The sequence below is a fragment of the Molossus molossus genome, unplaced genomic scaffold (assembly GCF_014108415.1).
Source record: "Molossus molossus isolate mMolMol1 unplaced genomic scaffold, mMolMol1.p scaffold_m16_p_8, whole genome shotgun sequence".
Taxonomy (NCBI): domain Eukaryota; kingdom Metazoa; phylum Chordata; class Mammalia; order Chiroptera; family Molossidae; genus Molossus; species Molossus molossus.
In genome coordinates, this window is record NW_023425402.1 from 101,153,740 (window position 1) to 101,181,684 (window position 27,945).

At 41.1% G+C, this 27,945-nt stretch overlaps 1 protein-coding gene across 1 annotated transcript in view; it reads right to left on the reverse strand.

Moving 5' to 3' along the window:
* The window catches only part of SYNE1 (spectrin repeat containing nuclear envelope protein 1), a 409,429-nt gene that overhangs the window by 325,648 nt on the left and 55,836 nt on the right, over window positions 1-27,945 (reverse strand). The window contains exons 3-4 of the mRNA XM_036249358.1: window positions 21,292-21,353; window positions 4,398-4,493 (exon numbers count right to left, since the gene is read on the reverse strand). Of these exons, the coding sequence (XP_036105251.1) occupies window positions 4,398-4,493; window positions 21,292-21,353 (158 nt within the window). The remainder of the gene's footprint in view (window positions 1-4,397; window positions 4,494-21,291; window positions 21,354-27,945) is intronic.

Consider the following 27,945-nt stretch of genomic DNA (forward strand, 5'->3'; position numbering starts at 1 on the left):
CTTTTCACTCTTGTCAGCAATATAAGAATAATCTCATGGAGAAAACAAATTTTTTTCAGTTGAATGTACATGACAAGGTCTTCCCTTGTGGTCTTCCTTTGCATTCCCTGCTCAGCAATGGTGTGAACATCTCCTGTCCACTCTCCCTCTGGGCTGTTTCCCTCTTACTTTCTGAAGATGTGCTTTGTATGACCTTCCTGCAATCTTGCCTTAATGCTGCCACGACATCTGAATATCTGCGACCAATTTCTAATTTCTCTAGCCACTTTCTTTAAAGGTTTTTGATTGAAAAACATTTCTAAATTTAATATCAGTCAAGTGTAGCAATCTTTTCTAGTCAATATTTTATGCCTTATTATTTTTCCCAATCCTGATGTCTCAGAATTATTCACCTAGATTTTCCTCTCAGAGTTTAAAGTGCTTTTGCCATTAGGTCCTTAATCCATTTTTGTTTGTTTTTTAATCCTCACCCGAGGATATTTTTCAATGATTTTCAGACAGAGTGGGGTGGGGGTGGGGAGATAGAGAGAGAGACACACCGATTGGTTGCCTCTGTCTGACCCTGACCAGGGCCGGGGATCGAACTGCAACCGAAGTACATGCCCTTGACAGGAATCAAACCCGTGACTCTTTGGTCCACAGGCTGACGCTCTAATTGTTGAGCCACACTGGCCAGGGGCATTTTGAATTTTTGTATAGGCCATGAGATAGGATCCAACTTCCTATTTTTCTATTAGGATAAACTTTTTTTGTTCCACTTACTGAGCAGTCTCTCCCCCACACATAACTGACACCTACCTGTGACATGTGCTGAAGTTCCAGTCATACCTTGGTGTGTGTCTGGACTCTACTGCATTTGTCAATATACTCATCCCTGTGCCGATGCCACACTGTCTCAAGTGACACAGTGTCATTGTAAGACCTGATATGTAGGAGACAAGTACCTTCTCTCTGCCTTTCTTCTTCGGAAACATCCTGGCTAAGCAAGCAAGGTATAAACATCTATTGTGTTTTCCCATCTCATATCTGCATCCATTTTTACACAACTTAACCTGCCTGAACTAATACAGTGATCCTCTCTTCTGGGCTACATACTCTTTGAAGGTACTGACCATCTCTCATTCATCTGTGTTTTCCTTAGAGAGCATACAGTAGTGTCTTATTCATAATAAAATTCCAGAGGTGTTAGCCAAATGGATAGTCACTTGGATAATGTAAAACCCAGTTGCAGACTTGTGTTTTACTTTAGATATATGATTGATGGCTAATCAATTTGCCTGGTGAGCATGCAGCAGTCTTTGCCGCGCCAGACTTCCTGAGAGTGTGTGCTGTGCAATTTTAAGTGGATTTCAGGCCCCTTTTAAATGCAAAGTGTGTAAGAGATTTTAAAATACTGTATAGAAGATTTCCCTGGCCAGTGTGGCTCAGTTGGTTGGTCATTGATTGTCCCAGGCAATGAAAGGTTGCTAGTTTGAGTCCCAGTCAGGGCACATGACCGAGTTTTGGGCTCGATTCTTGGTAGGGGGAGTGTAGGAGGCAGTCGATGGATGTTTCACTCTCATATCAATATTTCTCTCTCTCTCTCTCCTTCTCTCTTCCTCTCTATCTAAAAATCAATAAAAGATCTTTAAAATAAAAGGGGCTGTCATCTCATTAAAAAATTAACAAAGTAAACAAGGAATAAGTTTGTTTCTATTATTTCTAATTTTTCAATAGTAATCCTTCACATCATTAAAAAATCTTGTATAAAATTAAATTAAGTGTTCCTATGTTTATGTGTGAGTAAAGACATAATCACTGCTCCATTTAAAGAATAAATGTCCTGCCCTGGATGGTTTGGCTCAGCGGTTGGAGCGTTGGCCTATGGACCAGAGAGTCCCGGGTTTGGTTCCCGCTAGGGGCACATACCAAAAATAAAAAATAAATAAATAAATGACCTACGACTAATAAATAAGAGATATAGAAAAATCCAAGAATAATATTTTTAAAATCCCCTAGGACCTTAAATAATATCATAGACAAGAGAGTGACAAATGGTTGTTAAAGGGAACTGGGATATTGAGAGTCAACCCTTACCCTGAGTTGCTGGCAGCAAAGGGGATTCTAAGCCATTTGGACATATTTCCCAGATGATCATGGTAAGAGCCCGAGTCCTGGGCTATGGGAACTGTGATGTTAAGTACAGTGTTCTTAATGGAGTTCTACCTGCGAGATGATTATAGATTTCCTGAACAGTTTAATGCTCCTCTGGGCGTTTCTCGTTCCCACATTTTCCCTTTGAGAGGTCGAAAGGAATGTCTCGACACACGTCCCTCTAAATGCTGCTGTATATCTTACTGTGGTTCTTAACTGTGATGTACACATGTTCAAAACTTAACAGTTCCCAAGGCTGATTTACAATTTCAGAGTAATTCACATATGTAATTCAGAATCTTGAAGTGCTCAATATAAATCAACAATAAAGGTTAAATCTCGGAAACTGTCCTACTATGTTCCAGTTTCCCCACCTGTTAAATGCAAATGCTGAGATTCTTTTTGAAATTGATTGTAGCTTCAGAATTCTATAATTATAACTATGTCTGAATGAGTAGGGCACTTACACAGAGAAGTAGGAGTCTTAGGTCAAAAATATATGCTTCTAGAATCATATGCTGGGCAGTTACATGTCCATGAAGGTTTCTGCATACTGGTGGCCAAGTATAACGGCAGAATTATGTTGACACTCAGAGTAATACACTTCTTAACTACACCCATTTGAATTACAATAAAGTTCCCTTCAGCCTTCTAGGAAATAGCTTAATTCAGAAGGTTATATACTATAACCAGTTCTATTTGGCAATCAAGGGAGTATATATTTCAATTCAACGACTCTTACATCCTAACGCTTATCCAGTTTATTTAGTTCATGCGTATGTCTGCATCCTCCCAACTGGCTGTTTGTGGGTCTTGTTCAATTTCCCCTGAAACAGAGCCTGAGCAAAGGACTTGGCTGCGTGTAGTTTATCGGAGGGATGATGCCAGGTGACAGGGGTGAGGATTCATGGAAAGTAAAACAGGGAAGGGGAAAAGCCAATAAAGGAGGCACTCTGGAGGGTTCCGCTGTGGGCAACGGGGCTCAGTCCTGAGGACCCAATTGGGCTCTCAAAGGGATCTGTAAAATATGCCTCAGAACAGTTCCTCCTACAAACGCCAGGCTGGAGTGCTCCCGTTGCCAATGGTCCAGGGTCCTTTGGGGCCATGAACTGTCCTGTGTTTGAGGGCTGCCTGGGGCAGTTAGTGGCTTTGATAAGCCCCGAGGGCAGAATCCCAGAGGTGTGCCACCAGTGCTCGAGATCAGATGCTGGTAAGGGCATGGGTAACGCCCACCACTGCGTGGCTGGAATCAGATGTGAGCAGAGATGGCATCCAGGCCACAGAACGCATCTGCTACAATATGAATCAAATTTAAAAATGACTTACGCAAAATTATTATCAGTTTGTATTTTTCAATAAACAACCTTCTTCCGAAAGCTATTTTGAGGACTCCTTTCACAAAATTAACTAGAAATTTATGTTCAGGAAAAAAAAAGTTTTTAAAAACTAAATTATCCAAGTAACGATTATACTGTAGCTCTTACCAAGATGCAATAGATAAAAAAAAAAAAAGAAGTACTCCAACTTTTGGGCCCTGTGTCTAGAGTGTTATACAACATTACAAAGACCATTTCCTGAGCCCCTCTTTCTTATTATGGTAAACATCATTTATAAATAGTTTATGTTTGCAAACTACTTACTTCTCTATCATTCTGAAATAGAAATAAACATACTCCAGAAAAAAAAATTATTATTTGAGTAATGTGGAAATTGTTACAGCTCACTGTGGAGGTTGTTTTTTACTGTGCTGGTTCTGCTGTGTATAAAAGCAAATGATTCTGAGCATGCTATTCCTGTGACAAATGACTGATGCTGAAGGATGTCCACAAGGTTATGAAAAAAATGCATATTGACTTCAGCTTACTTTTTAACAAACAACTCTATGAATGCACAGGTATGGGCCAACAATCTTTTCCAAATGGCAGACAATCATCTGAGGTGAGGCTGGTGTTGGTTTGCAACTAAGCTTCTTGGGTACCGTCCGGATGCAATAGTTAACCGTGATTGCCTGACTACTGAGGAAGGTCTCTGTTCTTACTTTTAAGGTGGCAGCTACTGTATGCAATGTTTTAAATCTATTAAAAGTGTGCAGGAACAAGAAAGGGAATGCATTCCTTGCTCCTGGAAGTGATCGATAGACTAGTGTTTCCTGAAAAGAGGAAAACTTTACCTTACATAGGTAGAGTCCCTTACACTCCCAGTTCCACACCTCCAATTCCAAATGGATGGAATTTGAGAAATACCATCACAGGAAAAATTCTTACCAGTTTATGCCCGGACAGGACTTCCAGGAGAGCAAGCAGTTTAATACCATCTTTCATGTCTTCAAAAAGATCTTCTACCACCATTGGGGGTTTCCGCTATAAAAAAAAAAAAAGAACAAATGCAAAAACTGCTTGTCTCTTTCTCTGTCATACCTTTGCTACTCATTGTGGTGACATTCATAGGAGAAATTTCTAAAATACCGAAATGGTTTATTTTGGATAATAGTGGCAATTAACATTTGATAGCTGTAAGGAGAACAGCGGTTCTTGGAGATAAACTTCAGATTCAAGAACCTCAGGAGACTTGGTGCTGGGGCCCCCACGCGCACCCCAGCGTCCTTCCAGAGAGGGCTATGTGGCAAGGGTGGACGATGTGGAGTGAGGGATGGAGAAGAGGGCGCTCTCGGTGGAAAAGATGGAAGACGTTGAAGCTGGACCTCAAAGGGGAGCAGGAGGTGCCCCAGTTGAACTGGACCAACCTTCTAATTTCGTTCGCTGAGTGAACATTTCCCGGGCTAAACCAGGTGCCGCGGTTCCGTAGGACATTCTCTCCCGGGAAGCTCCCAGCTCTGTGCCCGGCGGTGGGAGCGCGGTTAGCCAAGGGCACCGACCTCGGCTCTGCGGATTCGCTGGCTGTGCCCTGTTTCCTAGCCCGGCAACCCTCTCCCAGCTTGGCTTTGAACCCAGAGGATCATGAGTGCAGCGGTACAGACTAATCAGTGCAAAGCCATCGCCACTACTGGAAAATAAGTCAAGGCCCCCTTCAGCTCATGGAGGGTCTTTCATTGTTTATGAAGGTTGTTACAATACTTAATATACTAGGGTTCATCAACCTTGAACTAAGGTCTATCTTGGCTCAGAAAAAAGTACGGAGTGATAATGCTAATGTTAATGGTTAATGCAAGATAAAGGTCCTCAGATTTCTCAGAGAATAACAGCTTTTTCTATTTTTCTCTATAGTTTTCTGATTCTGAGTCATGGTAAAGGCCTGATGCTGGGTTCCTGACTTTCAATTATTTTCTTTAAAATAAGAAATTTATAGGTAGAGATATTTAATTGCCAAATGTTTTATTGAAATGTGACTTTTTTTCCCTACCCACTGATATGAAGCATTTATATTTCTCTTATGACTGTATGAGTTCCAATCTCTGAGTGGTACAATTCCAATTTTAAACACATTTTTCTCTTTTCATAAAGTGAACAGCTAAATACATTTTGTTCTCATGCTGTGAATACATGTTCAAAAATAATAGTTTTCATTTGCAATCATTTTCTTTTAAATTCCACTATTGACACTGCTTATTATTTATATAGCAAAAATGTAATAGTGACTTTATATTCTAAGCATATAAATAAAATTATTCAGAATAAAATGAGCCATTACAATGAAAACTATTCAGTGCAGTAAGAATCAAAATTATTGTATGAACTACACATAATCATTAGCAATATGGTCTACTTATCCTTGAAAATGTCCCCTTGTATCTTGTAATTTAAAAACAGTGGAAAATAAGAAATGATATACAGATGTATATCATACATCTGTAATATATTCAGGGAACAAACACAGATAAAGATTTTCATCTATTGTGTTAATCTGAAAATATATAAAGAAAGTTAAACAAAGCAGGGGATTTTCATAAAATAAGAAATATGCCAAGAAATTTGACACCAAAAAGATAATAAATTGCACCCATACTTCCATTTTACTTAAACACACACAGGTCTCTGCCACTTTGAAGGACATTTTCTCTTGACCCCATTTCTGCCTGTCCTCTTCCCCCTGTGTCTCTCCTGGTGCTCACCTGCTCCTGCCCCCTGCTGCCCCTGCACAAGCCCCCGGAGTGGCCCCACAGCAGCAGTGCCACCGAGAAGTTCAGCAGCCCCCGGCCTCTCTGCTTTGGCAGCACCCTCTCCTTGACCTGTTCTTCCCCAAACCTTTTTGATCAGCCTGCCTGGCTTACAGGCCTCTTTTCTTTCTCTCTCTCCTTTCTTCCTATCTGTCATTCACCAAACTCAATCCCAACTCTTACGGTTTTTACATAATTTTGCCTGGATGGACATGACCCCTCAGTCTTTCTTTAAGTGTTCTCTCCCGAACACCACTGAGCGCAGGGTAGATGCCCAATGTGCGTTGCTGGCCGATTGACTGAATGGATGAATATAGTTTTCTCAGGAAAAAAAAAAAATCTTTGTAGACACTATGCCCATCTTCATGGGTCTTTAAATGCAGTGCATATATGATGGGCAAAGAAAAACGGTCTCCAGGTTCTGGGCACTCGCAGACTGCACCATGACACAGACCCAGAAGTATGTTGTCCCTGGGTGCCTTGTCGTCAGCAGCAACCCATTAAACACTTGTTGAAGGAATGAATGAGTTTTTCAGTCTGGGAAAGAAGTGTAGATGGCTTTTATTTGAATACAGATACCTAAAATACTTCCCTTTCCTCTTTTTCTTCTTAGCAAATTCCTGGTCAGTTGACATCACTCCGTTTATACGTAATCTTTCTCAGTTCTCCAACAAAAATGAATGGCTTCTTCTGTCTTAAGTATGCTGTTCAGATCACAAGGATCACATTCTTTTATAGTTACAAACCTTTATAGATGACAAATCTGTGTGCCAGGGACTCAGATCATGAGAATTTGGATGCACCTTTATATGCTTAGTACCAGGCATGGTGCTTAGCATTGCTGTCAGTAAATATGTAGTTCGTGACTAACACACACTCAACAGGGGCACTTACAAATATCTTTTGGAATCTTAAGGAGATAGGCACAAGTAAAATCATAATGCCCAAAGTTCTCTTTTTATAGGAAATATGAGTTGCTTCTGAAAATGTTCCCACCAGTGTTTTCCTACACAAAGTGAAGAGATATACTCTGGTGGCTATTAACCCACAAAACAGACATTGGGAAAAAATACACCTGTGTAAAATAAAAATGCTTATGTCAATTTAACTTGTAATATACAGGTTTTATATTTTAAACACATTGAATTATAGCATTATACAATCAGTTCTTTATTTAATACCTCAACAAGTAAAAAAAAGAAGAAAATAAATCTCTGGCCAACCTTCCTGCAAAGAGCTGGCAAAAATATACTATCGAATGATCTTGATATTTCCACAAGCTCTATTCAATAGCACATAAGTATTGTGTGAAGCCAAAAAACATCCCCATTTATCAAAAATTACAGGAGAAAGAAAAAGTTCTCATAATGACTAGACATGTTTCATTATCCCTTTTTGCCTAAAGTATTATTTGCATACAGTAAATGATCAATCAGAGGAGACCTGTATTATTGTGACTGCATCATACTTTTTTCGTGTGTGCAATATTTTAATAGAAAACCTTCCAGTTAAAATATCTTTCCTGTCACATGTATAAACATAAAACCAATCTGATTACTTTGGTAGGATTCTGGTCATGGTCCTGGATTCCAATCGGAAGAGTCAGAAAGGAGGGTCATTTGTTGGATCCTGACTTAATGGAAAATAAAAATAATGTGGTTTTATTGCTCACCAATTTTCAGTTTCAAGCACTAGATACTAACCTATAAGGTACTTTTTAAGGGCACAATTATCTTTTTTTTATTAAGGTAAAATTATGATAAACTTTTTTTGTATAGTATTTGGAAAAGTCATATGCCACTTGGCCCCGTCAGTCACACAGATACTCCACAGACATTCGTGAGGTGGTCAGAACTCTGGCACCTCTGCCTGGGTGAGATGAGGGGGAGACGGAGATGGGAGGGAAGACAAGGAGAAAGAGGTACTTGGCTTCTGTGGCTTCCCCTTCCAGAAACTCTCCTCAAACTAGGTTCGAACTAAGTTCTGGCTCTGAGAGGACTGCCTGGTTGCTGAAAGTCTCTGGGCACTCAGGGACCACGCACAGGCTCTGTGCCAGGCTGCACTTGGTGGCTACTCGTGATTGGAGCAGATGTCACAGAACACCTGTCTCTCTCTTCTCCTGTCCCTTATTGTTGTTATGCGGCCCCTTTAATGACATGTGATGAGCTTCCCTCCCTTTCTCCTAGGACTTAAAAGAGATCAAATGTTTCTCCTTGAATTTTATGAAACATGAGAATGCACAGGTATCTTTGACATAATTTTTACTATTTCCTGCATTTGGGGAAAATAATCTATTCCCTAACGTGTGTGTGTGTGTGTGTGTGTGTGTGTGTGTGAATAACCTGTGCCTATAAGCACCAGTACATACCTTGATTTTATGCCCCTAGAAACAATTGCATTAATTAGGGGAAAAAGGATTAAGAATATTTTCGATAAAAAAAATATCAGACACAGCTATTTGGCATAAAATAAAAAATTTTTAAATTGTCACACTTAAAAAGTGTACATGAAATAAAAAATGTTGGTGCATAAAGTAAATATGGCAAAGTAGTCACTATTATGGACTACATATATAAATTCTAATGTTTACTAGATGTTTCTGTGGCTTGGATATTTACATATTCTAATTTAGTAGATGTTTTGATAGGGGTTAAGGGGGAGGGAAAGGAGAATAAGAAGAATAGGAAAGAATGAATAATCTATTGTTCATCATCTCAATGTGCCAAGCAGTATGCTGAGGGCTTGTACATGTCTCATTTAATATTCATAACTACCATGAGAGTTATGAATATTATAATAGTATGAGAATATCACCCCCTCTTTATTTATTGATTTATTTTTAAATATGTTTTCATTGATTTTTTGTAGAGAAAGAGGAAGGAAGAGAGAGATAGAAACATTGATGTGAGAGAGAAACATTGATCAGTTGCCTCCTGCATGCCTCTTACTGGGGATTGAGTCCGGAACCCAGGCATGGGCCCTGACCAGGATTTGAACCAGGACCTCTCAGTCTATGCGACAGCTCTCAATCCACTAAGCCACACCGGCCAGGCTCACCCCCTCTTTAAAAGCAAGAAATAATGTTAGAGAGGTTAAATCAATGGCTTAGATCACACCCCAAGTAAATGACTAGATTTGAGCCTAGGTTTATTATACATTGAGCTACCTTGGAAAGTAAGCTTAGTAGAAAAATTAACATTAAAAATTTTTTTTCTGAATAATACACAAACCTATAAATGTGATTTTAAATTTGTTTAATATCAATATAGAAAAATATTCCATGATCAGCTGAAATACCTGCCACTCTACCAGAAACAAAAGATATATCACCAAATAATAGAAGCACCATGTGTATAAATATATATGGGCATAGACACAGTCAGCCCAACTCACGCCATGTCCCCCAGTAGTCATGCTTGCTACACCACTCTCCTTGGTTGCATGAGCAACCGGAGCTGAGCCCATCACATTCTCTGCTTGGATCCAGGAGAGAGCTGACACCAAGTCGGCACATGGCAATGACCTAAGGATAAGTGTCATCAAGTCTTGCCACTGAGACTCCTAATAACCCCTCTGCCTTTGTCTTTCTCAAGACTGAGTTAGTCAGTGGGTCAGGGTCCCCAAGACCATCTGCAGCTCTACGGCTCACAAGGACTCACAGGACCCAGAAAATCTGCTACACTCATTTTTACATTATTACAGTGAAAGAACACATGTTGAAATCAGCAAAGGTAAAAGGAGAACAGAGCAAAGTCCAGCACAAACCGCATGCGAGCTTCCAGGGGTGAGTGACCTGTTCCCTCCTAGTGGAAATGCACAGGACGTGCTGAATTTTCCCAGCAATGGTGTGTAATGATGTCCGTAAAGTGCTGCCAAGCAGGGAAGCACGCCCGAGCTCAGTGTCCTCGGTTTTATTTGGAGTTTGTTATGTAGGCCTGCAGCTCTTCCATAACTGACTTCAGCTTCTCCAGCTCCAGCCCTTCCCCATCCCTGCTCCCTCGCAAGCAGAGGTGTTCACCATAAAACACCTCAAAGGTACAACACGCCCCAAGACCCCAGGTGTAAAAAACACTCTTGTCAGGTATAATATTCCAAGTGCACAGAGGTAATCTCCCAGGAGCCAGTCAGGGGCCAGTCTTTATTTGAATTGTGCAGGGTTTGAGCAGCCCAGGGCTGCTGAGTTAACCCCTTTCTGCCCGGCAGTATTTCCCTCCATACCCTGAGGCCCCCAGGATCTTTTCAAGAGATCTCACACTTGCAACAGAATAAAGCACAACTGACATGTTTACCTACTAAGCACCGATCTTGGTGTGATATTTACAGTTCAGTGCCAGCACTGCCGCCCCATGAGAGTCCTGCAAGTGACCAAAACGAAATTCATTCTCTACTGAAGAGCTTGTGCATATTGAGGGACACCTGATTGTATTTGATGTGAGAAAATGTTTTATGATGTTTTGACCAGTGGATGTGGATTGATAAATGAGGAAGGTGAAAAGAGCTCGTAATTGCAGATGAATAATTAAACACATACAAACAAAATGTCTTAAATAAATGCATAAACAAATAGATAGGCTGGAGCCATTCTGCATGAACAAGTGTATGCTTACATATCCAAAATTATAAAAATGTTAGTGGACTAAAATATTAGTATCACTTTTAACTTTGTAGTACTGGGGCAATCATATACATCGATTAAGGCAAAAGAAGCTTCGGTGTTAGACTGTTCGGTAATGTAGAAAAATACAACTTTGAAACATTACTGGTGTATCATCACTTTATCAGCAGATATCTATACATCTGCTAGACTCTTCAAGTCCCTTAGGGACGAATATCACAGAACCATCAAGGAGAGTTACAGCATGAAAGATTTAGTGTTTAGCAAAAGGAAGGTCAAAATCACCTACCCCAGGCCAGGAGCAACCCAGGTCCTGATTTACCATTAATACTTTTAGTCTCAGAACAACTGGACAGTCTAAAAGCTTTGTCCTTTTGGAAAAGAATCTCTCAAAACAGTGTATGACACAAAGAATAGTTCTAGCCTTTTACTTTAAAATATTAAGTACATATTCTAGGGTTTAAAATGGGTAATTGCTAGATACCTAGTGATACCAGTAAAACGGAACTAGAAGGTCTACAGGACAGCAGATGGCAGAGAGAACTGCTCTGTGGTACACACCCACCGAGCACTGTCAGGCTTGCTGGAAATGACACAGTCGAGCCTGAGATACTCCCAGATGGTGTGCTAAGCAGTCCCAAGGCAAGGCTGGTCCTCAATGTGTATTCTGTGCACTTGAAACCTGTGTACACACAATGGCCCATCACTTCTAGAGCCAGACAAACCACCATCTCTGTTTTATGTAAGTTTTAAATGGGGACTATTTCACAGGTTGAGAGACAGTATATGGAAAAATTCCCCATCCCAGGACCAGTCTAGAATGTTTGCATACTCTGGTGGTTATCTGATGGGTGTGAGCAACACACTAAACAACAGGAACAGAGGGAGTGGGAAGGGCAGAGGGGTTAGCCCACAGAGGTGGTGCAAATTACCTCCCTGCAGGTTGGCAAAGGGCCAGCGCACTAAATGTCTAAAAAACGCCAATGTAGCCTCAGACCGGATCAATAAAATCATGATTCTAACCACTGACAGTAACCAAACAATATGCTACTTTTATTTGCATATTCAATATCTAAAAGGTTTTATTCACTTTATTCAGAAAATCAAATTCGATTTTCTAATATCTCCAGAAACAAGGTGAAATAATTTTAAAATGTTAGGTGTAATCTGTTTTTCTTTTTCTCCCTTAGTAAAAGCACTCTTGTGATGATTTTCCATCTCCAGTTGGCAAAGGGGAGGAGACAGTTCCGGTTCTTTCTGTTTCCTATGACAGACAGCATAATCCTTTCCACTTCCTTCATTACTTCATTCAATTCCGAGTAATATCCCGAAGGCAACGGCTGCCCCCAGCCCAGCGTTACAGCTGCCGGGGAAACTCTGCTCTAACAACTTTCACATAGAATACAATTATTTTCCTTATGGACAAAAGAAGCATATTCCTCAAGTTATTTGTTTGATTCAATACAAAGTTGGGATTTTCCTTTACCTCTTTTTTTTTTTTTTACACCTCATAGCTGATCCATCAACAAATCTGTGGGCTTTGTTTTCAATACTCATCCGGAATCCAGCCACTTCTCACACTGGTCTCTTGCCTGGACGACTTCAACAGCCTTCGAATCACCCCTCCTTCTGTCCGGACCCTGTCAGCAGGACAGCGTCTTTGCCTCTCCATCCGTCTCCCCCCCCTTAGGACACACGTGCCACATGCAGGAATTACTTTTCCTGTTCTGTTCACTGCTACATTCTCAGTACCTAGAACATTGCTGAGCATAAAAACAGTGTGCTCATTTGTTCATTAATGTACAAACAAATAAGATACATTTATTTCTAAAAGAAATCTTTCTTTGATTCCGAACTTAGGTGTCTCCACAACCATTCTTTCTATTCCCACTCTGATCCCAGAGAAGCGGGGAAAGTCTCTCCCCGGGTACAAGCCTACACCCCCACTTGCGCTCTTGATTTCTCTCCCATTCTGCCTTGGGTCTTCCAAATACACTTTTCCTTCACTTCCAGCCTCTCTCTCTACTAGTTCTTGATCCCCTTTAATACAGCACACACTTAAAATCACCTTTACATACACAGGTCTTACCAGACGCTGTGTGCTGCTTCCCTAATGCTCTGTCTCATGAACACATAGTATACACTCAGTGTCCTAACATCCCTACTTCTCATGTACTCATCAGTTTGCTGGAGTCTGATTTCTTCAATGACATGGCCACTCCCTGCTGGCCAGTGGCTTCCTAAGTGCTGAATCGAATGGGTTAAACTCTATCAAGTAATTTCTCTAAAAGATATCAGCTCTCCCCCAAACCTGTTGCATTCTCAATCTTTGTAATGATCTCTATCATTTGCTCAAGTCGGAAATCTAGAGGTTACTCTTGACTCTCTCCTGCAGGATTCCGAGTAATCACCCAGGGCACCCCTACACATCCTTTAATCTAGCCACTTTTCCCATCCCCCACCACTACTTTAGTCCAAACTGCCCCCCCCCATCCGACTTATTGTAAGTTTGTCTACCTCCAATCTTACTCCTTTCACTTAAAATTTATCTGAGAGAGATGGAGAGAGGAAGAGGAAAACGGAGGGGAGAGAGATTAAAAGAAAGACATTGAGAGAGAGATTTAGGGCCAGAGACATCATTTCATTTTTCTGCCTAAGATTCTTTAATGTATGTCACTGCCTATGACACAACATACCATGACTGACCTTTGTTTCTTTCTCTGTTGCCAATCCACTCCTGAAACCCACGGTTCGAAGTATTCTATAATTTCTTCCATTTCTTTTACCGTACCACACTCTTTCTCACCTCCCAACTTTGGAAAACCTTGGTGTCTTCATCTACCCAACCCCAGGCCAGTTCGGAGGTTCTGGCTTAAATGTGTTTCTCCTGTGAAAGCCTATTCTGATGCCCTCCTTCAGATTACCTGTGTGTAAGGTCGTGTTTGCCACGTGCTCCCTCATTCCCTCTACCCCTCCCCCCCCTGGACTTGACCACACACATGTCACTGTAATTGTTCGTCTCTTCTGCTAGACTATCAGTTCCATGATGGCATGGGATATTCCAGTCTTTGCTTGCCACTGTATCCATGATGCCTGGCACAAAATACGTGTTTGAAAAACATTTGCTGCATGAAGAGCTAAATAAACAGATGGCTCATGGGAGTATAAAACAATGGTTAGTGCCCAGGCTTAGGAGTCTTGGGGTTGGGTTTTTCACCTACTTTTTATGTGACTTTATGATTATTAATTAAGCCCTGGCCCATTTGGCTTAGCAGTTAGAGCGTCGACCCACAGACCAATAAGTCGCAAGTTCAATTACGGTCAAGGGCACGCACCTCAGTTGTGACCTCGGTTGGGGTCGTGCGGGAGGCAGCCAGTTGATGTGTCCCTTTCATGTCAATGTTTCTCTCTCTCTCTCTCTCTCTCTCTCTCTCTTTTTTTCTCTCCCTCCCACTCTACCTGAACAAAAGTGGAAAAATGTCCTTGGATGAGGATAAAAAAAAAAAAAGATTATTAACTCTAAACTTTGACTTCATAATTTATAAAATGGTGAAAATAGTACTTGTATTTGATTAAAGTTTTGAGGATTATATAAAAGATAAAATTGCTATAGCACAGTAATTGGCACATGGTAAGAGTCCAATAAATGGCAGCCTTGAGATTTAGAAACATTTTTAGCAATGATTGATGACAAGCTAGAGCTAACTGAGGACCCAGCTTTGAAAAACCGTTACTCAAGATCAATACTGGGCTAATTAAAGAACAAACACTCTGCCTTCTTTCATTGACCGAGCAAATGGAACAGAAAGATTCAGGTTTCTTTGTGAAAAGGAAGAAAATTATAGGGTTCGTGTCTAAATATAAAGCCCCTTCCTGAAAGGAATGATCAGGTATATAAAATAAATGCAACCCTCTAATTTTTGTTATTGCTACTTTACCTTATATGCACAATTTGTGATTTGCAATGTTTTGTACAATTGCAGAATTATAAAGACTTCAATTTGAAAACAAAGCAAACTAAAAAAATGAACTGATAATTGCATCCACAAGTTTGAATAATCTACATGTGTAGTAAAAGTGGCACAGAAAACAAAGAAAATTCTTGTTTTTTCCTATTTAATAACATTTTTGTTTTCAGAAAAGCATATTTTTGAAAACAGATTGCTCTCTCATTTAAACCCTATCTCTTCATACTGCTGTCATAATATTTATAGAGAATTGTTGCAATAGAATAAAATATCATTAGTAAAAGAGTTTATAATTTTAATTAGAGATTGTTTATTAGTTTGCAACTGAGTAAAGCAGACAAGAACAAAAATGAAAATTTCCCATTAAAAACTCTTCCTAAATATATCTCCATGAAGCATCTTTGTTTTTTAATTTAATTTTTCCAATCACCTTTATCCCCTCTATGTCTTCTACCATCTCCACCAACCCCCCTCCATCCCCACTATCACCACACTGTTATCCATGTCCATGAGTTCTCTCTCTTTTTGTTTCATTTTTTTGCTCAATCTCTCCTCCCACAACCCCTCACCTACCCCTGAGCTGTCTGTCTGTTCTCTACCTATGAGCCTGTCTCTATTTTGCTTGGTAGTTCCATGAAGCATCTTTTGAACTTCATCCAATGCAGCCAAGATCCATAGACCCTTAGACAGAAGGATCAATTATTTGGCCTCTCAATTCAACATCCCAGCTCTTAAACCCGACACAATCTATCAGTAAAGCTATTTTTGGAAATAGTCAATTTCCAAGGAAGATTTTGAGAAAGCAGATATAAGCTTTCTAAATAAGGAGTCTTTTCAATTGTTCTTTAAAAGCCCAGCCAGTGTGGCTCAATGGAAGGCATGTAGGAGGCGGCAAATCAATGTTCTCTCTCATAGATGTTTCTATCTCTCTCTTCTTCTCCCTTCCTCTCTCTCTCTCTAATATCAATAACGAATAAATAATAAAATAAAATAAATTGTCCTTTAAAATAAAAGTATTTTTGCATTGTGTGCCCACCACCAAAAGCAATATACAGATGATGTGGTGTCATAGAATTGTACACATGAAGCCTATATAATTTTATTAATCATTGTCACCTTAAAAAATTTAATTAAAAAATTTTAAAAGAAAAAAAGTATTTTTAGTTTGTTTAAAAATTTTAAAGAAAGCATTGCAATAGCAAGACATTATCACAAAATTTAGGATGAAATGGTTTATCATTTTAAATTAAATCCACAGAAATTCCCATGATTGTTATGCAAAAGATCTGAGACAATAGAGAGTCTACAAAATATTTACAATCTGCATTCTAGAAAAGAGGTGATATTCTCATTTCTTTTTCCTGCCAACTGAGCACTTTTTCTTTTCTTATTCTTGGAGATAAAATAAGTTGTCATATTATATAGCATAAGTAATAGGTGAATTAGAACTAATATCTTGAGTACAGGCATAAAAATATTTTGAACATGGGTCGGTTTCTTATCTTTATTGGTAGATGCCAACTGAAAATCGTAGGAGAAGAAATACCCACAGTCAAAGAATAAATGCATTTGAACTCTTTTCTTTTTTCTTTTTTTTATCCTCACCCGAGGACATTTTTCCATTTTTTGTTCAGGTAGAGTGGGAGGGAGAGAGAGAGAGAAACATCGATGTGAAAGGGACACATCGAGTGGCTGCCACCCGCACAACCAACCAGGGCCGGGGACAAACTGCAACCGAGGTACGCGCCCTTAGCGGGAACCGAACCCGGGTCTCTCAGGACCGCAGGCCGACGCTCTAACCGCTGAGCCAAACCCTTTTAAATGGTTTGGTTGTGAGATATCTAGAAATTCCAAAGCCCTGAGCAGTGTGCAACAGGGATCCACTCCCAGAGAGGCAGCTTCCGCTGTGGAAGAGGGACACGCTCATGACCCTCCTGTCCCAGGACTGAGTACCTGTCTATCTTCCAGGTCTGGAAGAAATTCTCATGTGCTTCAAGCCAAACTTGATGAACTTGGGGCCTGGTATGTACTGAATGTGTGTCCCCTCAGATCCAGTGTTGAAGCCTTAACCCCTCATGTGGTGCTATTTGGAAGGGGGTTCTGTGGGAAGTAACTGGGTGTGGATGAGGTTGTGAGGTGATGCCTCCATGATGGGGTTCATGTGCTTATAAGAAGAGGAAGAGGCCAGAATTCCTTCTCTCTCTCTCTCTCTCTCTGTCTCCCCCCCCTCCTCCCCGCCCCTCCCTCCCTCTCTCTGCCATGTGAGGATACAGCCAGAAGAGGACCCGCACCAGGAACCAGGAAGCAAATCAATTGGCACCTTGATTTTGGACTTACAGCTTCCCAAACTGTGAGAAATAATTGTTTGCTGCTTAAGTGCCCCCGGCTATGATATTTTGTGGCAGCAGCCCAAGCTGACTAATACTGGGTCTAAATTGATTAAGTATTTACTGGGAAAAATTTTTTAAAAACACATGAACAACACACCAAATCAGACTTAATCTAACCCAACAAGTCAGAGGACACCGGATCCTTTGGAACCGACCGCAAGTACGGCTCCATCCTCGGGGCGGCTGGTTCTGGTCACAGGGTGAACCACTGCCCTTAGTTATCTAATAAGTAAAAACAAAGAGGAAAAGTCGGCTTCGAGAACCTCTGGGGGATAAGAAAAGACCTTGAAACAGGTCAAGTTGTTTCTTTGTGGATTATTTTTTTTGTGTGAGAAATACTTTTATTCTAAGTGTGGCTTTGGTCTGCTCTGTAAGTGAAAACCCCTTGTCAGGAGAGATGCCTGTGTGTTGCTGACAGGTGGTCAGGAGCCCAGGACCCAAAGCTTAAAAAGCTGCTTTCATGGGAGACTTAGTGAAACTCTGGGCCTGACATATGCTTCCGTGGAGCCCAGCTGACTGAGGGTGTGTGTGTGTGTGCACGTGCATGCGTGCATTCTGTTTTCACGCCCACAGGTGCTAGAGTGAGGGGACCTAGCACACTTGAGCATCCCACGAGTGTGCTGGGAGCAAGCCTTCTCACAGAGACAGCAGGAAAGTGACACGATGTCCTGGTGCAGAGGCTGAATCAAGGATAAGAAATTGACCTTGTCTCTGTTGCAAGTGAGAGATTATCATTCTCCGACGTGAGTGGGCACCTCTCGGTGGGAAGGGAAGTGTGTGCTTCCATTTTAATGTGGGTGCCTATGGAAATGTGACCTCCATGAGACTATGCAGCTTAGAATGTGCATGTGCCTCTATAGGGACGGGGTGCACATAGAAATAGAGGTGAAAATGAGGATAACAATGGGGAGGTTCACAGAGAAACGGAAAGGCTGGGTAGACTTGCAGTGGAGAAGGAGGCAGGATGGGGGAGAGAGATGGTACAGGCATGGGGGAAAGAAGGGCAGGAGCGTGAGAAAGAAACAGGGCTATACCAGAAACACAGAAGGATGAAGGAGGGCAAAGGCTGGGGAAAGAGGGAGATGAGCAGGGGGTCATGTGATCGCTGCTGAGCCAGCTGAAGACATAAACATCAACTCTATAGCTGTCCTAAACCTCAACAGCCAAGGAAGGGTACTGGGGTCAGATTGATTTTCCGAATGTTTTGAAATATAAGTGAGTCAGAAAAGGAAGTGTTCTCAACAAAAGTGTGGGTTTTGGCTATGTTTGACAAGAAAACCACAACGTCAGTATAAGTAAGTTTAGGATGACAAGTATAGGTATCATTGTTCTGCTTCCGTTTTCGGTTTTCAAGGTGATCACAAAAAAAAAAAATCACAAGTTCAGAGGAGGAAAAAACAACAACAAAAAGAGTCTATTACATTAAGGTTATTAAGGTTATAGTGGAGCAATTGTGGAGGTAATAATTTTCTGGGTCTTTCAAGATAAGACTGTAGTTGCAAAAATGTGCAAAGTAGGGAAAACATGGGGATGTTAGATCCATGCCCGATTACAATCTCTGCAGCACCAATTTAGAAGATGAATGCTGTAAAATAGCCTGTGTGAAGCACTTCCTGCCAGAAATTCTCCATTACTGTTTTCCCCCCGAGATGTCTTTACTATTATAACAAAATACAAAAGACAGAGACTCGCTGCGGTTATTATCACACACCTCTGTATGGCACCCCACACTGTGCTTCAAGCTCCCAGGATTCACCAGGAAATCCCAGGTTTTTGGAGCTCTCACATGCCGATGGGAAGTGGGGACAGAAAACAGAATCATCTGAGACAGGCGGAGCGTCACCTGCGCTACAGCTTCCGGACAAACACCGAGCTTTCAGATTCTGGTCACCTGATGGGGGGCCAGGGGAGGTGGGGGTGGCTCTGGAACGGGGTGCGGGGGAAACTGCTCACATGCCCAGAGCATTTGCTAGGGGACAGGCGCACTGTTGCTCACGGGGTCAGAAACGACCTCCCGAATGAGAGGGGCTTGAACTGCACAGCAAAGGGAGGGCGTCGGTATCTGATGGGAACAGCAGGGGCGAGGTCACCGAGCGGAGCTGGAGGAGACCAGGGAGAAACGCGCACATTTGTAGAGCTTACTGCAGTAGCCAGTTATCACATAAAACTTGAAACAGTGATGAAACAGTGATAAAACAGTGGTTTAAAAAAAAAAAGACTTGAAAATAGACTCTTGGGATGTAATTGCTCCACAAAGGCCCCTGCTATACTGACACCATGGCACACGTTGAGATGTCCCCTTCTTTTTAAGTATCCAGGACATCGATTAGTGTATCCCCAAAATTTTACTTCAAAGACCTTCACAAAGGTATTCCAACTTATTTTTTACAAAGTAAAAAAATTATTATAAATTATTTTTATCAATCCGATTAGAAAACACTGTTAACTTGAAAGTGGGTTGCTAGCATAAGGGAATGGATGTTCACATAAGCTCTTGGTATATATTAAAATTATAAACATGTATGCCTACTGACTAGCCACCCACTTCTAGAAACTTACCCTAAGAAAAATCACACCAGTGTATAAAGATATAGGCTCAAGGGCTTTCAATGTAGGATTTTATATAATATTAAAAAATTGGAAACCTCATAAATGGCCATGTATAGGCTACTGGGTAATTTATGATTTATAATTTGTAAATAATTTTATTATATTTATAATAAAAAAATGTCCATCCATTAAAATGACTGTGTGGCTCTGAAACCATGTTGATGTAGAAAGATGTGCCGCGTGAAACACAGGCATACAGATCAGTATCTCATGTTACGATCGTTATGTCAGGACTGTGAGGTTTCAGGTGATTTTTTACTTTCTCTACACTTATAAGAGGTTTATTGTAATATTATTTAACAATGCAAAAAGAAAACAATAACTCTATTTTCCTTTTAGGAAAAAATAACTTTCCCGCCGGATGACAGTTGTGCAGCGTGAGTGACTGCTGGCTGGCACAGCTGTGACCTAAGAAGATGACAGACATTTGCTGCCTCTCCCCAGGGCGGACTCTGGCTCCAGCACTGGGCTGGAGAGCTCCCTTCTCGTCACGGGGCTTTAGGGAAGGGATTAGAGGGGAGACAATCCCAGGTCATCCCGTGTACAGACACATTCTTTTTGTCTTCAGTCTTGGCTGGATGCTGAGCTTTTCAAGGCCTGGGAAAGCGTCTTGCTAATTTTTTTTCTGTCTCCAAAGCCTCTTATAGATACACAGTAAGCAGTTAATTTGTACAATCGGACACGTTTTGTTTGCTTCTAACTATAAAAGAGACTTCGGGGAAGTGCCTTATCAAAGACGGCTCACAGGGCTCTGCCTCGCACACGGTAGGCACAGCTCTCCGCAAAGGGTCTCTGCTCGAGTCAGACAACGGTCCCCTTGTCTGTGTTTATTTTTACACATGCAACATTTTTTTCCTGGTTTACATATTTTTTCATCAACATAATAAAGGATTATTTTATTGTAATGTAGCTATATTGAAATTTGTTTCATACTAGTATTTATGTTCAAAGTCATACACAGTACAAATACAGTCACCTGTACAGTCTAATGTCAGTGTCAATAATCTCACAATAATTAATCTTCCTAATGTCATGCCACTTTCCTATCAAAGCACTTACGAGGGGGACGAGACACTGTCATAACTCCTCAGATAAAGTTCTCTGCTCAGGGTAGATAACTCGTTGTTTCTTTCTGCTCCAAGTCAAAGCAAACACAAAAACAAAAATCCAGCACAAATTCTCCTTTTCTTATGGCACACACATTAGTACAGAAGAAATAACTGGATGAATATTTCATCAAGCTTCCTGGAAGTGACATGCAGTAACTGCTCTTGACTCCAGGAATCCTTTCATTTTTCCCCAGAGGCAATGTGAGCAAATGCTACCTAGAGGCGACCGTCAAACCGATAGGATTGACAATTAGTAATTGCAAATGCAGAAGCAGCATTACTTTATACTGCACAGTTAATGATTTATTGGCTCAAGCTAGGTAACCACAGAACTCCAGGTAGTTTCCTTTACCTTGGCCAGATGAGAGTTGATCCATTTGGTGAAAGTGCGTTTTTGTACTATCTCTTGCTCATCTAGGAGGAAAAAAGAAATCCAATTAGGTAACACAGTATGTCATGAAGTAATATTTTTTTAAAAATCATAATACACAGCTCTAGAAACAATCATAATATTATTTTATCTTCTCATTCATTTTACCAATTATTGCTTAAAAGGAGAGTCAACTTCAATATATTAGACTATTCCTTTAAGAATTATCAACAAGTGCTCTAAAATTTACAATATGTTAGCCCTATGTTTAGCTTCATTCACTTATTGCAAGTTCACTGAACAATTATAGCTCAATACACTGTTTATAAAAAGTTCACTGAGCCCTGGCCGGTTTGGCTCAGCGGTTAGAGCATCGGTCTGAGGTCCGGAGAGACCCGGGTTCGGTTCCCACTAAGGGCATGTACCTCGGTTGCAGTTTGTCCCCGGCCCTGGTTGGTTGTGCGGGTGGCGACCACTCGATGTATCCCTTTCACGTCGATGTTTCTCTCTCTCTCTGTTCCTCTCTCTCCCTCCCTTTCTACCTGAACAACAACAACAACAAAAAAGTTCACTGAGTCCACCCGGACAATGTGGCTCAGTGGATTGAGCATTGTCCCATGGACTGAGAGATCTCGGTTCTATTTCCCGGTCAGGGCACATGCCCGGGTTGAAGGCTCAATTCCCAGTCGGGGGCCTGCAAGATGCAGCTGATCAATGTTTCTCTCTCACATCGATGTTTCTCTCTCTCTCTCCCATTCTCTCTCTAATAAAATCAATTAAAAAACACATTTAAAAAATTCACTGAGGCCAAAAAAAGTGCCAAGTTTTATGCTAGATGCAAAGAGATGTAGAAAGGTGAACAGGGCAACATCTCTGCCACAAAATATCTAGAGGTGGAGACAGACCAGAATGGGTACATGCACAGCAGAAGGTTACACAACAATGTCATAAGATATCTGCACACACAAGGCATTACAGGGACTTCACCCAGATGGGGAGAGAGGTGAACACTCTCTTGGTGACTTCCAAAGATTCTCCCTTGTGGAGTCTACACCTTCATGCAGGTGGACTGCAGGCAGAACCTGTGACGTGCTTCTAATCAATGGCATATGGCAAAGGTGATGGGATTGCACTCTCATGAACATACTACTTTCTGTAAGATTCTATCTTAGCCGACTGGAGTGAGACATTCTCCTGCTGGCTTGAAGAAGTAAACGTGTGCTGTGAACTGCCCATGCTGGCTGATTTAATGAGTGAGGATGAGGATGGTCTCTGGTCAAGAGCCAATGAGACGCTACCCCCCTCTCCGCGTCTTACAGCAGCAAGGAAATAAATTCTGAGTTCGAAAATGGGTCTTTCCTAGCTCAGTCCCCAGATGAGAGTGCAGCCCAACTGACATGTCGAACGCAGATATTTGGGACGCTGGGTTAAAGGAACTGGCTGCTTGAGCCAGGCTGGATTTCAGAATTACTCTGGACCATGATGCTATCTCCCTTTCATTCTCCCTTCTTTGGACAGAAGCATCTACTGAAATGCCTATTTCCCTGCCTCATCATTGCATGTTGGGTAAATAGGGAGCAGTAACCTCTGTTTTAAATTTATAAGTGTGGAGATTGAATGAAATTACACCTGAGGAGCTTATCTGTCCCTGGACCAGATACAGACCATATGATACTAAACTTGGAGCTTGATACCATAATTGGATAAGACTTTTGATGTCTCGAGAGGGGATACCTGTGTTTTGATGTAGAAATAATACATATGATGGTGACCCCAGAATAAATGTAAAATTATGATAACAAAATTCTCTTGTCTTCCTTCACTACGTGCATCTTCCTTTGCAATGTGGCTTTGCCCTTCATCTCATCAAAAAGTAGAACTGATTTCCCCTCTCTTCGAATCTGATCTTGTTTTGTACTTGCTTTGATTAATAATGTAACAGAAACAAATTTATGTCATCTGAGTCTAGGCCCGTAGAAATCCTGCAGTTTCCATTTTTAGATGTCCTTAGATGTCCTACATCACTATCCTAAAACCACATGAAAGGAAAGCGGGAGGACAAAGGTCCATGTGAAGACAAATTGAGATGTCCTGTCTCCTAGCCGCAAGGAACTGCAGGAGGTTATCTTGGACCTTCTAGCTCAGCTAATCTGCAGCAAACTCAGCTCAGGAGAGGGCAGCAAACTGAGACCTGCCCTAGGCTTCGAGGTTGATGCACCTGTTCCTTTCTTGTTTCCCATACTCCATACATGACTTGATTATAAATTTCACGTGAAGAAAGCATTTTGCTCTCCACATCTCCCTAGAGACTCCCCCCCACCTGGTACATTGCCTTATAAATGGGTCCTGAGCAAATCAGCTATGCTTCACAGTAAACTAACCGCTCATCCCACAGATAGTGAGACTTAATAGACTGTGATTGTTTTAATCCACACATTTTTGGAGTGGTTGTTACATAGTACAGGCTATCTGAACAAAGGCATTTGCTTGTGTAACACACACATACTTTTTTTAGAGAAAAAGTGGAAGAGAGGGATGGGAGAGGGAGAGAGAGAGAGAAACATCAATGGCTCACATCCAGTGGTTGCCTCCTACACGCGAACCTGTGACCCAGGGGCACGTCCCTGACTGGGAATTATATCTGAGACCCTTCAGCGCACAGGCTGGTGCTCTAACCACTTAGCACACTAGCCAGGGCCACACCCACACTTTTGATGCCCTGACCCTCATTCCCATCCCTCTTCTCTCTGTCTTCTACAATGAAAGGGTTCTAGGCTTGCTGGCGTGCGTCCCTCTCCTCCTGGACCTTTGATGTTCTGAGCAGATGAGTAATGGAGAAAAAAAAAAAAGTGGCAAGAAACAAGAGCATCCAAAGTTATTCCGCATACATCCCATCGCAGATGATGGGAGATGGCAGAGCAGAGGAGGGAAGCGATCACGCGCTACCGGAGGAGTGGCTTGGGGGGTAAAATGAGTGAACAGAACTTCTGGGGAGTGTTGCCTATGCTGAGTGCTCTAATCACTCTTTGATGTTTTTCCCAAGCAAATGTCAGTAAAGACATGCTGCTCTTAAGATTTTTTGAATTGGAGGTGAATTTCTCTTGTCTGTAAAACCAATGACTAGATTCCAACAGCCCTGTTTCATTGCAGTTACATTTGCAAAATGTAGTACCATCTCCCTTAAAAGTTAAGACCTAAGGAATGAGAAGAATATAATTATCTCGATTCCTAAGTTAGCGTTCCTCAGCCTCACAACGATTGACATTTGGGACAGGATAATTCTTTGTTGTGAGAGGCTGTCCTGTGTATTATAAGATGTTCAGCAGCATCCTTGGCCTCTACCCATTCAACTCCAGTAGCAGCCCTCTTCCCCATTGCCTTACGTTGTGACATCAAAAATATCTCGACATTGTCAAATTTCTGCTGGGGGAAATTACCCCAGTTTAGAATCACTGGTTTAAACTGTGCACTTGGCATCTAATTTTGAAAATTTACTGGCATGAACATTTGAAAATGTATGTATGTTACAATTGAATCATTATTGTCCAATGAACTATTTCAAAAAGTTATCATCATATTATTATCATATTGGGTTATTCCCATAGTTTATATATTTATTTAGGCAAAAATCTTTACCCGGAGATACATTTAGTGAAGAAGTGCTGAAAGGTTATATAGAAATTACACGATTTTTCCAGTCTGAATGAAATAGCCTGTGATGTCTGAGATGCTCTGTCATTCGATCTGGAAAGTTCGGGCTGATGCGGTGGGGAGTGGGTGGGAGGGGAGAGGGTGTGGATATCCTCGTATTGTGCTTGGTTTGGTTTACTATTTTAAGCTTTTAAAAAATATTTCCAGAACTTTAAAAAATAAAACAAGAAGTACTTGATCAGCTTCAGTGGGTTGTTGCTAGTTAAAAATAGTCTGAGCCATTTCTTATAACGTGAATTTTATTGCTGTCAGGCCAGGAAGAGCATACAGCACATGCCAGTCAGTCAAAAAAAAAAAAATTTAAATCTTTAAAGAATTTTAATGTATTTGGTTGGAAGGCCCTTAAGTATGGCTGGTTTTTTAAAGGCACATCCATCAGACATGTGCCAGGCAGTGACCCTGGCAGCAGGTTACTCCCTGTAGGTACAACGGTAGGGGGAAGGGAAGGTTTCCTTTAAATGAGGACTTTTAATTTGGTGTGGATGGCGGTGTGGGAAAGAGAAGGTAACAGAGGCACCAACCTTGGATCTTTCAATAGCTCTCAATTTCATAAAATTTTAATAAAATCATTTGATGGGAAAAAAAGAGAATTGAGAAGTTGTTTATAATCTTTCTTTATCCCACTTACTATTAAAATCCATACTTTTCTCTGCAGAAATATTAATGTCTGGGATCGCAAACTGCTGGTTGAGTATGATACATATTATATGGTAAGCCCCCCATATATTCCTAAAATTCAAAAGATTCTGAATTTGAAAACAAAGCTGGGCCCTTGCACTTTTGCATAAGGAATTGTGCATAGAGTAGAACAGCACACGGCAGAGGTCTGCCCTGCAGAAGAGGAATAACCGAAATGAAGAGAGAGGAAACAGCAGTTGAACGAGAGTGGAAAGAGAGAGTTCCTCGTGGCGACCCCCACCAGCGGCTTCTTCCAGAGCTCCACTTCTCAACAAAGATAACCAATCTGAATAGTTTTGACAGAACTTTGTTTTTGTTTTCTTATCACTTTTTCCTTCCTCTGTTTGTGGATATACAACATTGCAAGAGAAAACGATCACGTAGTGAATCAATGAAAAGACCTTATGTCTTCATAACATTTGACTTCATGTTTCCCTGTATATTCTCATTGGGTTCAGGTTACCAAGGGCCTGGACCTGGACGAGTAGACAGAGGAGGTATCAGTAGCCCAATTGTTAACAAGGAAATGAAGCTGGGAGTTAAGACATAGGCCAGAAATTGAGAAACTGGAATAAAGGCCAGAGACTTGCAGAACCGTGGCCTGAATTTAAGAAGCTGACTCCTACTCTGATCTAATTTCCACCCGATTCAGTTGCTGATTACTTGACTCACTTATTTAATAAATGCTGTTGTGCCCCTCCGTGTGCAAGCACCCACTCCAACCAGCGGGGGGTGCCAGCTGAGAGGGTGGCTGCGGCCCCTCCCAGCCCAGCAGGGAGGGCCGGAATCAAGGCACAGCAGACCATAGCCCAAGTTCTGTACACGCAGCGCACAGGAGAACAGAGAGTGACATCAATCAGTGAGTGGCTAGAACAAAGACCACGGATATGAAATGAAAGGCAACATGTCGTGCAGAAAATGAGAGCCAGCCCCCACTGTTTGCTAGGATAGCAGCTAGGAGAAAATGCTGCTTCAACACGGACAATTTCTCCTAATCAATTAGATATAAAGGCAAATCATTTTTTAAAAGCAGCAAAGACGACTGATCTCCTTGATGAAGCATCATTTCCAATCAGAGAACACAGAAGCCTTCAGAAGAGCTTCAAGCTGATGCTGGGCAAACTTGCCACCCGCCTCTCTGTTGTAAAAAGTGGCATTTCTCCTGATTTTGCAAGACAGGTACCACAGCTTTGAAATCTTTTCCTGTGGTGAGTGCTGAGCAATAGCAGCACCGCCGAAGGAAAGCGGGTATTGAAAAATTTCCTGAAATACCATCTTTGTGCAACCATTTTTTTTTTATCCTCACCCAAGGACATTTTTCCATTTTTTTGTTCAGATAGAGTGGGAGGGAAAGAGAGGAAGAGAGAGAGAGAAACATTGACGTGAAAGGGACACATCGAGTGCCTGCCTCCTGCACGACCAACCAGGGCCAGGGACAAACAGCAACTGAGGCATGTTCCCAAACCAAACCCAGGTCTCTCTGGACAGCAGACCGACGCTCTAACCGCTGAGCCAAACCGGCCAGGGCCAACCACTTTTTAAACATGAAATTGTCATTTAATACTAGTCTTTTAATCAATCAAAATACAGTATTTTATTTTGGATAGGAGAGGAAAGAGTAGCTGATCACAGAGTTAATACATTTTTTACTTAATATTTAGTCTAGGCTTTTAAAAAACATACAGTTCTCCCAAATAAATATAACTTTTCCCAGCTGGTGATTTCAAAGTTCAATTGTTTTTGTTTTTGTTTTTTTCCCCATTAAATTATTGCCCTTTGTCTTAAGCAGGTTAAATATTACAATCCCATATTTTGGAATTTTGTATCTTATTCCTTATTCTCAACCTCCGATCAGACTTTTTTCCCCTCTCTATTGTTTTTCTCAATATGCAAGCAGAAATAAAATAACTTGACACAGTTTCTCATATTATATTATATTATATTATATTATATTATATTATATTATATTATATCATATCATATCATATCATATCATATCATCATATCATATCATATCATATTATATTTAGTGCATGTCCTCTTAAGCAAATGTAAAGAGAGCTACAATTTTAACACTGAAATTCCTAAATTTGAAATGATAAAAAGAAATTCAAGGAGTAAATCTGAAAGTGAAGGTCAGATCAGAGTTGGAGGCGCGAATGCTGGAAATGCCCATCGCAGACACGTGGAACCCAGCACGTAACGTTCAGTCAGCCACCGAGAAAACCTGCCTCAATGTGCAGTGGC